The sequence below is a fragment of the Liolophura sinensis genome, chromosome 11 (genome assembly GCF_032854445.1).
Source record: "Liolophura sinensis isolate JHLJ2023 chromosome 11, CUHK_Ljap_v2, whole genome shotgun sequence".
Lineage (NCBI taxonomy): Eukaryota > Metazoa > Mollusca > Polyplacophora > Chitonida > Chitonidae > Liolophura > Liolophura sinensis.
In genome coordinates, this window is record NC_088305.1 from 7,457,491 (window position 1) to 7,474,762 (window position 17,272).

The 17,272-nt window shown below is 41.5% G+C and overlaps 1 protein-coding gene across 1 annotated transcript; it reads left to right on the forward strand.

Moving 5' to 3' along the window:
- Positions 1-666: 666 nt before the first annotated feature.
- Positions 667-15,892, forward strand: LOC135477686 (alkaline phosphatase, tissue-nonspecific isozyme-like). The gene is made up of 10 exons (XM_064757876.1): positions 667-785; positions 4,322-4,542; positions 4,849-5,023; positions 7,159-7,328; positions 8,555-8,665; positions 8,974-9,076; positions 9,721-9,864; positions 11,020-11,211; positions 13,278-13,385; positions 14,219-15,892. The coding sequence occupies exons 1-10, from the start codon at positions 683-685 to the stop codon at positions 14,413-14,415; spliced, it is 1,524 nt and encodes a 507-aa protein (XP_064613946.1). The 5' UTR covers positions 667-682; the 3' UTR covers positions 14,416-15,892.
- The last annotated feature ends 1,380 nt before the right edge of the window (positions 15,893-17,272 follow it).

Below are 17,272 nucleotides of genomic sequence, written 5' to 3' on the forward strand. Positions count from 1 at the left end.
AAATCAATAAATTTCAAATCTATCTGTCCAAAATGTATATGTTCTGGGTTGTGTGCCAATAACACCCCGTTTGCTGCTGTCGATATATTTGCTCGGAACAAACATTGGTTGGGTTTGTGTTCACGCACCTAGCGGATAGACCTGTTTAGTTGTCAGTAGGCGGTCCCTACACGAGTTGACATACTGTTCTGTCGTACACTGTAATAAGTCCCTACGTTTAGCCTAGTCAAGGTGTGTTTTTTTTCAAAACAAGAGTTTGTTCATGAATACACGCAGTGTTTTATAAATACTTACATTTATTGCATAAATGCAGTCATTGATGCAGTAAATTGGATCGGTTTATTGCTTTAAAAAAGTGATTTAGACCTTTTAGTACTGATGATCAAAATTATCAAGCGATCTTATTATCAGTTGTTGGATAAATATGTTTAGTATGTTACAGTTAAATATTAAGTACGTTTATTGTCTGCAGCAAAGATATGCTTATCAAACGTTTAAATGCTAAACACCTGTTTGTTTGTTTTTTTATAGTGAATACTAACGTTGATAGGCAGTTATAAATCATGACGTCCTACAAAACAAATAAATGGGCTATCGTGCAGGCAGAATAGTATTAAAGGGTTGTGTTTGGAGTCTGGCTTCCAGTGTGTATCTGCGGCACGACTCTAACATACCTGTTGCGATGGCACATTTTAAGTTTCTAGCAAACTGGATGTTCATATTTCTATGTATTGCAGTAACATCTGGTGCTAGTACAGCTCCCTATCTACCACCACAAAAGGAAGGTAGGTTCAATGGATTTTATTTAATTCTTGTTTTATTTAATTATTTATTTCATAAGTATTTTACTTATATTTCACTTATACTACGATGGCCAGCATTATGTTGGGAGGAAAACAGGCAGAGCCCGGGGGAAACACACGACCATTCGCAGGTTGCTGTCAGACCTTCCCACCTATGACCGGAGAGGAAGCCAGCATGAGCTGTACTTGAACTCACAGCAACCGCATTGGTGGTAGACTCGTGGGTCATTGCGCCGTGCTGGCGTGCAAGCCCCCTGGGCCACGGAGGCACCAATTTTTGTATTATTATGTCATACTGTTGAATTCTTCGCTGCGGTGAGTTTCATAGGTGGATTAAACCGAAGAGCCCATCCCGGTAAAACCAGCGACCTATTGCGACCCCTCTTATATTAACGAACTATCCCACGTGCGGCGTACAGATATGCATCTATTTGTAATGGAGGCAAGTTGTGTTCAACGAACGTGAGGTAACAGTCAAGCGAGCGTCGTTGATTGCTAATTGCAAAAAATCCCCCAACAGTGAGATCAGGAGAATACAAAAATTCTCTGTCCAAATTCTCTGTCCAAATTCTCTGCCGGGATTGAACTCACAGGCCGTGTGTCCTATAACGTAAGTTTAATGGATAATTGCTACATGGATACACAAGCCTAGGCAATGTAGACTACCGTATGGGTCGGTGTTTTTAAGTATGACGTAGACACCGAAGATAGATAGATGTATTTCAAAATGGCGAAATCAAGGTCTTTGTAAGGCATGTGATAAAGAACAGTAGCTTGTGCTGGACAACAGAAGTCTTCCTCACATAGTCTTAATTGCCGCCGCACATGTGAAACAAATTAAAGAGAAATCAGATAAATGGGAAGGTAATTAATGTCGTTAATAATAATAATATGAAGAAAAAAATACCGCGCAAAATACAAGTGATATTTTTTTTTTCAAAAGGTGATAAGAACTTATACAAGTCACCAGAAATTTCATCCGTTTTAAAACATTTAACATTTACCGTTAGTTAAAAAAGATTTAAAGAAAAGTCAGGTACACGTACAAACAAACATATATTTTTTAACGATTCCGGGAAGAGAAAGGTGTCTCTGCTCTTAACGACGCCGGAAAGATAAGCATTCATCTGCTCTGAACGATGTCGGAAAAAGAAACATTTTTTCTATTCTGAACGATGTCGAGAAGAGAAACACCCATCTGCTCTCAACGATGTCGAGAAGAGAAGCATCCATCTGCTCGGAATGATGTCGGGAAGAGAGAAATCCATTTGCTCTGAACGATGCCGGGAAAAGAAACATTTATCTGTTCTGAACGTCGATCGGAAAGAGAAACATGCATTTGTTTTGAACGTCGGAACGATAAACATTCGTCTGTTTCAGAACGATGTCGGCAAGAAAAGCAATATTGTGTTCTGAACGATGTCGAGAAGAAAAACTTTCATCTGCACTGAACGACGTCGTGAAGAGAAAAATTCATCTGTTCTGAACGATGTCGGGAAGAGAAATATTTATCTGTTCTGAATGATGTCGGTAAGAGAAACATTCATGTGTTCTGAACGATGTCTGGAAGAGAAACATTCAGCTGCTCTGAACGATACGAAAAGAGAAACATTCATCTCTTCTGAACGATACGAAAAGAGAAACATCCATCTGTTCTAAACGATGTCAGAAAGAGAAGTATTCATCTCTTCTGAACGTCGATTGGAAAGAGAAACATTTATGTGTTATGAACGACAGTCGGAAAAAGAAACATTCATCTGTTCTGAACGATGTAGGAAAGAGAAACATTCATCTGACTGAACGATGTCTGGAAGAGAAATATTCATCAGCTCTGAATGACGTGGGAAAGAGAAACATTAATCTGTTTTGAACGTCGATCGGAAAGAGAAATATTGGTCTGTTCTGAACGACGCACGGAAAAAAAAACATTCAGCTGTTCTGAACGATGTCAAGGAGAGTAATATTCATCTGTTCTGAACAATGTCAGAAAGAGAAACTTTCATCTGTCCTAAACGACCATCGGAAAAAGAAACATTCATCTGTTTTAAATGATGTCGGGTACGGGAAGCATTCATCTGTTCTGAACGACGTCGGAAACAGAAGCGTTCATCGGTTCTGAATGATGTTGTACATTCTCTGTCCTAGTGATTAAAAGGCAACCGCCATAACTACTAGGCCATAAATATAGTGAAATAAGTAATAACAAATATAAAACAAATCCTTGTTAAAAATGAAAAATAAAAACGAGACAACAATAGTGTATCTGCTCCACATTTGGCGGAGAACTTTCTTTTCTTTGATTTCTTTATAAACAGCACTGAAAAGGGATGTGAACAGTGTTTACTGCTGTTATAGCCTTCAAGCTTTTCTATAGTAAAACACATTTTTCACTGCTTATTCCCATTTCCTTTCCACTTCTTCTTGACTTTAGTGGTAACATTTTAGTATTTATCTATTTACTTGCTAGGTGTTTCATTCCGTTATAAAGAATACAGGATTTGTCATATTGCTTTAGAATGCACCATGCAGAGTGAGGCGAATAAAAAAAATTCAGGTGAATGAGATTTAAAACATAATGAGATTTAAAACAGACCTGCATAGCATATATAAAGACAATAGCTGAAGGGAATAGTAAGCATTGGAGGACACAGTATATACACATAACGTGTAATGATATAAAGCCTGATCAGTGGGAGTACTTGTATTGTTTATGAACGACACCACTATTATATGATTTATGTTTGTATCGTTTCAAATCACCGTTGAAATATACACCCAACTTAAGTCTCACCGTTGATTTATGTCATTGACACCTACGAGTTTTCGTCAGTTATTGTTTACATACGTTTTGCTAAGTGTTTCCATGAAGGCTAAGAACAAATGTTAATCACGCGGGGATATCGTGTACCTTATCCCAGAGCACTTGACATTCGATCACGTATGGGTAGACACTAGGGGACCGGGGATGTAGCTGACTGAATAACGTGCGCGACGCCTGGTTCCGGTTCTATCCCGATCGTGGAGAGAGAATTTGTCGATTACGCCGGTTTCACATACCGTTGGCCTTGGTAACAATAATCTAGTCTCGCTGTTGGTGCAGTCTTTAAAGTTCATTAAAAACAACATGTCTCACACCAATATGATGTGTATATCTTTACGTGGGCAAGTTCGTCATTAACTTACCAAAGGTTGGTTATTTCCCTAGGGAATTTTAAATTCCTCCACCTGTAAAACTCTGTCTGTGGTATAAGTAAACAAAAATTGAGTATGACCTTAACCAACAGCCAATCAATCAATCAGTCGATTGATCGATCGGATATGACAAGTGTTGTCTATTTAATTTTATCACACTCTGTTTTATTTTATTTCATTGTTTTATAGATTTTGCATATTCGCTGTATCCATAACCATAAACGTTTGTTTGGTTGATATTTTATAAATTGCACAATGATAATCTTGCCGTGAAAAAAGGCCTATACGTACTCCTTCGTTATGAGCTATCTGTTCTGAAACCTTAGATGTGGCGCACTGGAACAATCTGGGTCAGGATGAGCTGAAAGCCACTCTTGAGTATACCCCGAACACGAACGTCGCCCGGAACGTGATCCTGTTCGTGGGGGACGGGATGGGCGTGACCACCCTTACCGGGTCGCGGATCCTGAAAGGACAGCTAAAACAGCGATCCGGCGAAGAGGAGCAACTCTCGTTTGAAAAGTTTCCCTATTCCGCCATGATTAAAGTAAGTTTGCCTACAATCGAGAATTTCTGCCACGACTAAAACAAATTTGCCTACGATCAAGCATTTCAGCCATGATTAAAGCAAGTCTGCATATCTTCACCACACAGTGCAGAAAAACTGAAGTTAAATCCGTGCCTAGCTGTTTGAGGAAAGTTGCTGACTAACCGACAGTCAGTCCGAGAGACCGACAGACCGACAGTAAATCAGATAGACATAGAGACTGACTGACGGACAAGTAGAATATTTGTAAACGCCGACATAAACGTAACCTTCTTAGTTGGTAATTTATCTGACCTTTGATTACAGGTATACAACACCGACGCCCAGGTGCCCGACTCGGCGGGGACTGCCACAGCTTTTCTCTCGGGGGTCAAGACGCGCAGAGGAAGGATCGGGGTGGGGCCGGGAGTTCCGGATAACAACTGCACTGCGGCCCAAAGAGAACAGCTCTCCACCATCCTCGACTGGTCACGAGCGGAAGGTAGGTACTGGTGTGAATTAAAGACCCTTGAGGAGGGAAACTTAGAGATGGACACTCAAACACCCGGAAACTGACACTGCGAGATTTATTGGTACTGTGGGACTCGAAACGAAAAACACTTAATTGTATTCTGACACAGGCGCTGCACATTTTAACCAGGGATGGACACAGGGAGCACAGGTCTTTGGGTATTGGCACTGTCGGATTAAAACACGCATATTTTGCGCTTTAAGGAAAAGACCTCTGAAAATCGAAGTAAGCATCACCAAATAGACCACTTAAAACTATGCATAAATATACTTTCATTTATACTTTTAGATTTTTGTGAAAATAATTAAAGGTGTTTAATTATCTGAATTCTAAGGTGGGTTTTATGGGCAATACTATCCGGGTTTAGGAACTATGGCATCACAGGTATTTTTTCCAACTCTATTCTGGTGAACATCCTAGATACCGTGAATATGGCTCATAAAGCCCACCATAGTATTCAAACATTTGCATGCTTTTCAAATCTGAAAAATTAAATGAAAGTATTTTTACGCATAGTTTTCAGTTGTCTGTATGATGATTTCATATTTTGTCTTTCTTTCGCTTTAAGTTATTTTCTTAGCTATTTGGTGCATGGTTTATGTTAATTGTCGTTTTGGGAATTGGCCTTGTGATTATTGACCTGGAACGTCCGTATTTGTTTACGGCTGGTATACAATGTCTGTTTCGACGCACATATTCGGGTATTTGTCCTGGAGGATAAAGATGGATTCGGGGACTGAGACATAAGACAGGAATAGACACTAGGATATCGGTATTCAGGTATTGACACAGAGGGATTAAAACAGGGACGCACACAGGGAGATGGGTACCCGTGTTCGGGCATTGAGACTATGGGATCAAAACAGGGATGGATATTTGGGGATAGAAACTCGGGTATTGGCACTGAGGTGTTAAAAACGCAGGTGGCCAATCTGGCTGACAATCCGGGGATAGATTTTCAGAGAAGGATGGTTAGCGTTAGATATTCCAGATTCGACTTTCAGAGATTATTGGTACATATATGAAATAGTGACACACAGATGGCTATGTGTCGACAATGGCAGATTTGCTGTCTAAGAAAAAAAAAAGTAAGGGATACGGGATAATATGATTAATTCCAAAAGAAGTCATATTTAGTCGTGGTTCACCGGTGACTTTCTGGATGCGTGACGGTGACTTTCTGGATGCGTGACGTTTATTTACTGGATGGGTGACGTTGACTTTCTGGATGTGTGACGTTGACTTACTGGATGGGTGACGGTGACTTTCTGGATGCGTGACGGTGACTTTCTGGATGTGTAACGTTGACTTACTGGATTGGTGACGTTGACTTTCTGGATGCGTGATGTTGACTTTCTGGATGCGTGACGTTGTCTTTCTGGATGGATGACATTGACTTTCTGGATGCGTGATGTTGACTTTCTGGATGCGTAACGTTGACTATCTGGATGCGTGATGTTGACTTTTTGGATGCGTGGCGTTTACTTCCTGGATGTGTTTTTTATTGTTTGTCGGCGGTTTTGGATTATAGGCTGTTTCAAGTACCTAGCGTAGGTAGTGGTTTCCTCCTGAGCCTGAACGATGTAGTATAAGGGAAACGTTCAATGAATAAGTCTTGTAGTCGCTAAAGTGTGGCGGGGGAGGTGTCTGCATCTTAGACGACATGATGACATATTCCGCGACGTCCCTGGTTTTCCAGGACTTCACAGGGTTTCTTGCTTCTTTGATCGTGTGGATTTTCATGTCAGACGAAACAATAACCTAGCACTCGACGCCCGTGGTTTCCATAGGTTTCTTGCCCCTCTAATTGTGTGGATTAACCAAATAAATATGTTATTTCTGTATATCGGAATTTTATACCTAAGCCGTACAGGGTTTCTTGCTTCTTTGATCGTGTGGGTTTTCATGTCAGACGACACGATAACCTAGCACTCGACGTCCGTGGTTTCCCAGGGTTTATTGCTTCTCTAATTGTGTGGATTAATCAAATAGACATGTTATTTCGGTACATCTGAATGTTATACCTAAGCCGTATTTTCCTACGTTGCAAGAGAAAAGATAACTCACCGAAGCTGTTGCAAACTCTGGCCCTCCCTTTTTCCCAGGTAAATCGGTGGGCATAGTAACTACAACTCGACTTACTCATGCTACACCAGCTGCAGCCTACGCCCATGTGCCTAACAGGTACTGGGAGGGTGACGCGAGCATAGGACCGGCCGGGGTTGGGTGTCGGGACATTGCGTTACAACTGGTGGAGGACAACCCAGACATACAGGTAAAACCACATTCACTTGATGCGATTTGTGGTCGTCGTTCGTCAGATTTGGCTTGTTGAACGAAAACAGAACACAGGGTATTTCACAAGCCCGCGTTCGCACGGTGCGATTTGTCGAATGCTACAAATTATACGAAACAGATACGTTTTGTCTTGTTTTTCGTTCAACTAGTCGAATTCGATGATACTACAAATGGGACATTGAGAACGCAGCTTAAGTCAAACAGGGACTGATGCCCCAGGTAGTACATATATAGTCAGCGGGGCTCTCGAAACTAACGCGCCTTCAAGACATGATTTTACGAAAGTTGATACATATGAACATACACCTTGCATATTCCGGTCTCTCGTCTCAATAGCACAGTCTACAACTACCGTAAAATCACACCTTTTTGCCTCGTTAGTTTTCGAGAGGCCAGACTTTATTCTTGATACTCTTGAAATGCTGATGTCCTCACTGCAGTTGAGAAGCCTTTGATCAGTTCGGTCGACGATACAAATCCAGATCTCGCTGGATCATCTTTGGAAGTTTGTTCACTGTACCTGTCCAATGTTGGAGACTTGTTTCGGGTTTCTTTCTCTCATAAGCATCTGCAGTGGCATAAGCGAAAAAAAGTGTCTAGTGTACCACATTAAATGTACATCAAATTAATAAACAAATTATTATTATTGCAGCTTAATAAATTTATTCAATCAATATTCTTTCTTTCATTCATCACCCATAAATCAATCCACTCCTTTCTTCATTGTCCATTTTTACACCCATTCATCCATTCTTTCCTCTATTCCTTCCCGTCTTACGTCCAGCCACCGACGTTGTCCCCTTCCCCTTTCCTTTCTTCATTGTCCATTTTTACATCCATCCATCCATTCTTCCTCTATTCCTTCCTTCCTACGTCCAGCCATCGACCTTGCCCCCTTCCCCTTTCCTTTCTTCATTGTCCATGTTTAAATCCATCCATCCATCCATTCTTTCCTCTATTCCTTCCTTTCTTACGTCCAGCCATCGACCTTGCCCCCTTCCCCTTTCCTTTCTTCATTGTCCATTTTTACATCCATCCATCAATTCTTTCCTCTATTCCTTCCTGTTTTACATCCAGCCATCGACCTTGCCCCCTTCCCCTTTCCTTTCCTCCTTTATTTGTTCATTTATTTCGTAATAATGTGCCCGTTCGTGTAACCAGCCAATCAATAAACTAATCAATTAACCAATTAATCAAATGCAGGTGTTATTAGGAGGAGGTCGCCGATACTTCATCCCTAACGACGAGCCGGATCCAGTCACAGGTGTCGTGGACAAGAATAATGGTCGACGTGACTCTCGCAACCTGATTGAGGTATGTAAATTCCTGAGAGTGTTTAGAATTCCGCTCCTCCAATGCGGGTGTTTTGAGCTCGATGAAATACATTCCTTAATAGTAAATATTTGAATTTTAAATTTAATTGGCGTTTTTTTTTTTAAATCTTTATATCTTTTTTTTTTACGGCAAATCGAATTCCAGTTTTAAGCTTGGAAACGCGACGGGAAGTGTTTGATTCAAAAACACCGTATATATGTACACAGGACAATAGGTGTGTCTCAATCGACCACTCTAAACTCGAGATTTTGTGAGACTGCAAAACAGCGCAATTCTTTTATTTGTAGGAATGGAAAGCAGACAAAGCCAAGCGTAAAAAGGCTCGCCGTGTTGTTTTCAATCAGCGGGATTTAAATTTGGTGGACACCAGACATAAGGACTATCTTTTAGGTAAGAATGATCACGCCGAACCGACCATTTATTTACTGTTTTATAACATATAAGTGTATTACACCTGCGTGATGGGATTATGCTTGTCGAGAGGGAAGTCTTAAGGTGTTTATGCCTCCCCTTAAACATCCGGGCCCGCTGCCTCAAAGCGATTATTCACCAGTTAAAACTTATCAGAAATCCTCAATAAGTGTACATAGAGGAAACTGATAGGCATACACATGTTCAAATAAAAAGGGCTTTTTCACCACTCTAGTAGACATGTTACATGTTTTGGAGAAAACGTTGGAAATGATTTAATGAAAGCGTCAATGTCATAAAAATGTTACGTGTTTATGGATGAACAAATACAAACAGCGAGGCGTTTGCACATTAATGTGTATGGTTTTATAAATACATGCCATGCGTCGATAATGTTTGCAGTGTATGGCCCCAGAGGTTCCCATTTTGATATGCATGTCATTGCCTTAACACAGCACTTTTTAAAGCGTTCTTAATTTTAAATCATACGCTCTGGCCTAAGCGATTAAATTAAGGGTTCAAATCTAGACTTAATCGGAGTTTATTAAGATTGCTTTAGAGGCCTACTTAAGGCCTATTTGATGTGTTAATGAAGGATGAAGGAATGTATTTTTCTGTTTAAGGCTTATTTAACCCGTCCTATATGAATTACGCATCGCAGAGACCAACTACGGGTCCCACGGCTGAGCCGTCCATTGCAAAAATGACACAAAAGGCTATTGAGGTCCTACAGAAAAACCCCAAGGGTTACTTTCTGTTGGTTGAAGGTCAGTGAACACGGTTATTATGTACAATTTACTTTGTGAAAGAGGAAGGGTTGCGTTTTGTTTCATTAGATGTATTTATTTGATTGGTACTTTACGAGATATTGAAGAATGTTCACATGCTAGTGCGGCCAGCAATGTGATGGAAGGTCCAGAGCCTGGACGAATCCCACGACCATCCGCAGGCTGTTGACAAACCTTCCAAGGCATGACCGGTGGAAGTCAGCATAAGCTGGACTTGAGCTCACGGCGACTGTAATGGTGAGAGGCCCTGGGTCATTGCACCGCGCTGGCAAGCTAACCACCTCGACCACGGAGGCCTCGGTATGCCTGTTCAGGGCGAATATACTGATTTCCCACTCTTGTTTCACTCATACACACAAACCTTTTGTCAGAACACATACAAGCGTATATACAAGTATGTATGTATGCATACTTTGGGTTTAACGTCGTACTTAACAATTTTTCATTCATGTGACGATGTGTCATTAGGTGTGTGTACATATACTGTGCCCTCTTGTGGCAGGGCGGGTCCATGCTACCAAAGTGCTGTCGCCACGGAAATGTCATGCATAAGACACCAGATATGACACCCCACTCAGTCACATTACACTGACACCGGGTCAACCAGCCATGTTTCCTTGCTCTAACCTCTCAGTTCTGAGCGCCAAGCGAGGCAGCAACAGGTACCATATGTGAAGTCTCTGGTATGAACTGATCTGCGTCTCCCGCTTCGAGGCGTATGCATACATCTTGTAAATATTAATATAAATATTTATACAAAAGGTATAGAGGTATACCTATTGTAATATGAAGAATTATAACATGATGCAAAACTTCCAGGTATTGTACTTACTTGCTGGACGCTTGTTGTTATACCGGGACTGGTGTCCTGCCTCTCACCACAGACTTCGCTGTGAGTTCAAGTCCAGCTCAGGCTGGCTTCCTGTCCGACCGTTGGTGGAAAGGTCATCCAGCAACCTGCGGATGGTCGTGGGTTTCCCCCGGGCTCTGCCCGGTTTCCTCCTACCATTATGTTGGCAGTTGTCGTGTAATTGAAGTATTCTTGAGTACAGCGTAAAAGACCAATCAGATAAATAAATCAAATAAATCTTAGGTTTCTGGGTTCTGGGACTGAGTGTATTGTTGTCATTTCAGGTGGGCGGATAGACCACGGGCACCATGCCGGGCGAGCTCGTAGGGCCTTTTCCGAAACTCTGGCTTTTGACGAGGCTGTGGAAAAAGCCGTTGAAATGACAAATCAAAACGAAACTCTGATTGTCGTGACAGCTGATCACTCCCACACGCTGGCGATGGGCGGATTTCCCGGCAGAGGAAACCCCATATTTGGTAGGTAACCACTCTGACCACGCCTAAGAAAGTCCATATTTTAGTGGGTAACCACTGACCACTACCAAACCATTCCTAAGAGACTCCTCAATCATTAACCACTCTGACCACGCCCAAGAAACCACACATTTGGTAGTTAACCACTGACCAGTACCAAACTACGTCTATGTAACTCTATAATCATTAGGTAACCACTCTGACCACGCGTAAGAAACTCCATGTTTGTATAATGTATAACTCCATATACCACTAGTAACGTTCAAGTAATACCGTATTTGTTACCACGCTAAAGACATGTATTTGGTATTCCGACCACGCCCAAGAAACACCATGTTTGGCACACTCTAAGAAAGGTTGGTTTTTCAAGGCACCCGACTCAGTTCTTTGGCATGCTAGACAGAGGGAAGCAAAGTTAGAACCAAACAAAATCTTTTTTTCGCTGCACCGAGTTCGTTAACCTGCAGCGATGCACAAACACGGTCTATAGACCACTAAAGCTAATCGTCACTGGCCTGCTCTGTACTTTAGGCACTTCTCTACCCACACTACCAGAGAGCCGTTAAGGATGAACCAGAGCTCCCTAACGACCGCGAAAGTACCTACAGCCAACACTAACGGTTAGATTTTACACCTTTTCCAGAGACGTTTATTGCTTACCCTTGCAGTAGCAATCAAATATTTTGGATTATATTACATATATACCAACAGGTTGCATAGAGAACCAATTATGAGAGCAGAGAAGCATGCGGCTCAATGAAGAACAATAAAGAACCAAGACCATTAGCAGGAAACACCATATTCGGTCGTTAAGCACTCTACCAACGCCAAAGAAACACCATATTCGGTCGTTAAGCACTCTGGCAACGCCAAAGAAACACCATATTCGGTCGTTAAGCACTCTGGCAACGCATAAGAAACACCATATTTGGTTGTTAAGCACTCTGACAACGCCAAAGAAACACCATATTCGGTCGTTAAGCACTCTAGCAACGCCAAAGAAACACCATATTCGGTCGTTAAGCACTCTGGCAACGCCAAAGAAACACCATATTCGGTCGTTAAGAACTCTGGCAACGCCCAAGAAACACCATATTCAGTCGTTAAGCACTCTAGCAACGCCAAAGAAACACCATATTCGTTCGTTAAGCACTCTGGCAACGCCCAAGAAACACCATATTCTGTCGTTAAGCACTCTAGCAACGCCAAAGAAACAGCATATTTCGTCGTGAACCACTCTGACATCGCTCAGTAGGTTAGCGCGCTAGCGCAGTGTAATGTCCCAGGAGCCCCTCACCAATGCAGTAGCTGTGAGTTCAAGTCCAGCTCATGTTGGCTTCCAAACCGGCTGTACGCGGGAAGGTCTGACAATAACCTGCTTACGGTCTTGAGTTTGTCACGGGCTCTGCCCGATTTCCTCTCACCATGATGATGGCCACCGTCATATAAGTGAAATTTTTCTTGAGTACGACGTAAAACACCAATCAAATAAACAGACAAATAAATAAGAGCTCACATAGATGTATAGTCAGTCCCCCTCATACATGTGTATCGGTGACAACTGTTTATCAGCACCCCTCTCCTGTGTACGGGGGGGAATATTCTTTTGTACGGCGTAAAATACCAATCAAATAAATAAATAAGCACCCTTCTACATAGAAACATGCCGAAAAGTTTAACTTTTATTCACCACAAAATTTATACATCCTGAAATCCATAACAGTAGTCTAACTACATTTGCCCTTCTTCTTGAATATACATACAATAAACTCACGAGTCGAGAATGTCCTCGATGACGCTGAAGGAAATGTAAACTACCTAGGTGATAGATTTTGAAGGGAAACTGTTTGAAAAACTTTGCTGTCAGTAAGCAACATACAGAAAGAACTATTCCAAACATGTTTTGGGTTAGCTGAAAACTTGTAACAAATTAATGTAAAAACGGAAAACTTTAACATTATATAGAAAATACCTCCAGCTCTGGTAGTTCGATCTTGTGCTACAGGTTAACGGACTTTAATTTTTCGGATCGTTCATTTCACAATATGTTGATGTTTTTTGACATGCAGGTTTGGACTTCTTCAAAGCCTCTGACGGAAAACCAATGACAACCTTGCTGTATGGCTTCGGACCGGGTCACAAGTCACCTCGTGAAGATCTGACCAACGTGGACACAGGTAAGTGTCACGTGGTGAAGATCTAACCCATGTGGACACAGGGAGGTGTCACGTGATGGATGTCTAACCAATGTGGACACAAGCAGGTGTCACATGATAAAAATCCGACCAATGTGGACACAGGTACTTGTCACGTGATGCCCATGTGGAACCATTGATGCCCTGGCTTGACCAAACCCTTGACCAGTTAGGCACCGGCCAATGGGCGGTGTCTTCCATCCACAAACCTAACCTCCGTGAAAAACTCTCCAGCACAGCCTTAAATACCAATCAACAAATCTTATGTGTTTTAAATCAAAGTTTGTGTCACGTGAAACTTTACAAAAACTAGAGCATACCGTTTCCCGTCAAAGACACAAACACACAGAAAAATAAAATCCATTTAAATCCAGAGCTGTTGTTGAAGTCTTCGACATCGTATTATTGGCATAAATTGCCACGAGCTTTTGTTTGTTCCACTTACTATCCGTTCTATCCATGCGTACTGGTTCGTACTCAAACACGCTATCTGGCTAAGTTGATTAAACTCCATTCGGAATAAACTGTTCAACAGAATTAGCTGTTACTTGTGACGTACATTCACTCGAACCAAAATGGAGGAATATAAGATAAAGCGAAGGCGGGGAAATCTGCTAATTTCCTTTCCTCGACCAGGTTTGATCCGCCATACCTAGAAGGGTCATTGGCGACAAAGACTCGGCACCTGGTGTATATGAACTATGTAGCCTACGCGAGATCTGTACTTCGTTAGTGTCTATTTTTTTTTTTTTTAGTGATTAATAATCTCTTAGTCATATACAGTTTTCATTTATAAGAACTGATTTTCATTCCAGCTTCGGACATGTATCGCCAGCAGAGTGCTGTCCCCTTGGGCTCTGGCACACATGGAATGGAGGATGTAACGGCGCACGCCATTGGTCCGATGTCTCATTTATTTCGTGGGGTCAAAGAGCAAAACTATTTGGCACATGCAATGGCGTATGCTTCCTGCGTTGGCCAGAACAAAGCTCATTGTAAGCCAACAGACTGATAATGGTGTGATTCGGGAAGATGGCCACCATTAAGGAACCGGGAAGACTCCAGTCTGACGTAGGCCTACAGAAGACACTATATTCACGTACCTATACTAAGGACACCTCAGAAAGCCTTATCTTGAAAATAGGCGTCCACTGAAGCATGCTGTGCTGTCACGATCTTAATCACATTAGTAGGAGGAGTATTAGAGGCTGCAGTATAATTGAATCTTCTTCCAGTTTCGGACGTGGATCGTAGCTTCCAGCAGATCTGAAGGCACTATATTCACGGTTTAAACCTGAAAAAAAAATGGCAGAAACGTCACCACAGATTTACATATTAGACTGTCCACCAAAGAGAATATATATTACGATATTACTGAATGACAATTAAATCTTAAGGTTTGTTTCCGTGATCAATAGCATGGTAACAGTCCTTATCAATTACACATACATACATGTATATGATAATGCAGGGATTGTGTGAAGGTAAAATTAGTATTTCAGGATTTGTTATTGTTAACTATTATCCAGTAGGCCTAGAATATTCTGACCATGACGGACAAAACTGATGTCACGTGACACAAACTGTAATACCCCTACCTCCAATCATAGCCATTATAACAGCCTTTAGGGTTCAGTTTATTGAGCCCATTCTTTTGTTAAACAGTAATAAAACATGGAGCTACCTCACGTTACAAATAAACCTCGAATTTTCTCCTCTGCGACAAGTTACTACATGTGATTTACCCCAATAAAAAGACGCTTGTAGCTTACCCTCCCCCCTTCTCCCCCCGGGGTCACTAGGTCGGATTTCCCATAATTTCCGGTCGTACCTTATATCTACAGTTTCTGTGAATGAAGTATTCAAAGTATTAAAACAATGTTTATATTTTTTATATGTATGTGTCCAAATTGCAAACGGATGCTCATGTACACGTTTTTATGTAATTATTGTGATTATACAAATATAGTGAATCGCATTTATAACATTATCAAAAGAACTTGGAATGAATGGAATATCATTATATTATAACTGCTGTAATGTTGCAGTGGATATTAACATTAGGATAAGATTAAATGTACAGCTTTGAAAGTCGTTTTAGCGGATATTCTTTGTAATGATTTCTATATATAGTGGTATAAATGATATGTCTCATTTAAAGCTACACTTTACGCAAACGTAAATGGTGTAATCCGATAAGGATGTCTTGCTTTGATTACTTGTGCCCATGAATGTGATGCAAAGACCAATTTTACTAGATATTTTCATGTTTACAGATTATTTACCTGTATATTTTCTGGTGTAAAGCACTTATCCAGTATCGTTTATATGGACAGTTCGGTATATATAGGCCAACTTTGGTGTATATTATAAGTGAATATCGGACCGGCAGTTGTCTTACTGCTGAAAGTGTTATAAATGCGATAACATGATAATCGTACACAAAAATGGTCATTTGTGATGTTATTGTTGAAATAATTAAAAGTTAAATGGTGTATATACCTCAAAAATATCTTGTTTTTTAAACTGCTGTATTTGACCTAAAATGTTGGTGGTTTACTTCTGGCGAAGGTTGTTGGTTTCTTTCGAACAAAGGTCGGTGGTTTACTTTGGGCAAAGGTCGGTGGGTTACTTCGGGCGAAGGTCGGTGGGTTACTTCTGGAAACGGTCGGCCGTTTACTCCTGGCCTGGGTCGTTGGTTGACTTTAAGTGAAGGTAGATGGTTTACGTACTTCTAGCGAAGGTCTGTAGGTTACTTCTAGCGAAGGTCGTAGGTTCACTTCTGGCGGAGTTCGTTGGTTTACTTCTGGCAAAGGTCGGTGGTTTACTGCTGGGGAAGTTCGGCAATTTACTTTTGGCGAAGGTCGGTGGGTTACTTCAGTAGAAGGGTGGTGGTTTACTTTTCGCGATGGTCGGTGGGTTACTTCGGAAGAAGTTCGGCAATTTACTTTTGGCGAAGGTCGGTGGTTTACTTCTGGCGAGAGTCGGTGAGTTATTTCTGGCGAAGGTCGGCGGTTTACTCCTAGCGAAGGCCGGTGGTTTACTTCTGGCGAAGGTCAGTGGTTTACTTCTGGTGAAGGTGGGTGGTTTACTTCTGGCGATGGTCGGTGGGTTACTTCAGAAGAAGGGTGGTGGTTTACTTTTGGCAGGAGTCGGTGAGTTACGTCTGGAGAAAGTCGGCGGTTTACTCCTAGCGAAGGTCGGTGGTTTACTTCTGGCGATGGTCGGTGGGTTACTTCAGAAGAAGGCTGGTGGTTTACTTCTGGTGAAGGTCGATGGTTTAGTTCTGGCGAATGGTGGGTGGAGTGACCGGGGTAATTAACCACTGTATATAATGCTGGCCGCCGACGTACTGGTGAAGAATTCTTCAGCGTAACGTACGGCGTAAAACAGCAATCAAATAAATAAATAAATAAATAAATAAATCATATGTATAAAGCCAGTCTTTCAATCAAAACCTTCTGTTGGATAGCATGCACTTAAAAAACTTAAAAATACAAGAACGTCAAGTGGTCTTCACTTCATCTTTATATGTGGTCTTTTCCTTTAACCACATATATGAGCCAAAGTAAGTCTATCATAAATTATATCGACCTATGCACATGCGTTTGAATTACCAGACCTATGTATTTCTAGTCTCAATTAGCTACGTCCAACTTTTTATGAAAGGACTACTGTATCAAACGATTAAGGCCTATGGGCTTTTGTACCGTGAATAGGGCCAGTGGCATAGCGAAAGGTGGTTGGAGGGTGCGGTAGGGCTTGGGGTTGGGGCTTGGGGTAGAGTGTGGGGTGGGAAGATGATGGAGGGAGGGTTGGGTCATTCGGGTCATTCTATACAGCGTGTCAAACATTCCACAGGTAAATTA

Coding starts and splice junctions, on each gene's coding strand:
- LOC135477686 (XM_064757876.1), top strand. CDS start 683: ATGGCACATTTTAAGTTTCTAGCAAACTGGATGTTCATATTTCTATGT. Junction 4,543..4,848: donor CCTATTCCGCCATGATTAAA/GTAAGTTTGCCT, acceptor CTTTGATTACAG/GTATACAACACCGACGCCCA. Junction 5,024..7,158: donor CGACTGGTCACGAGCGGAAG/GTAGGTACTGGT, acceptor CCTTTTTCCCAG/GTAAATCGGTGGGCATAGTA.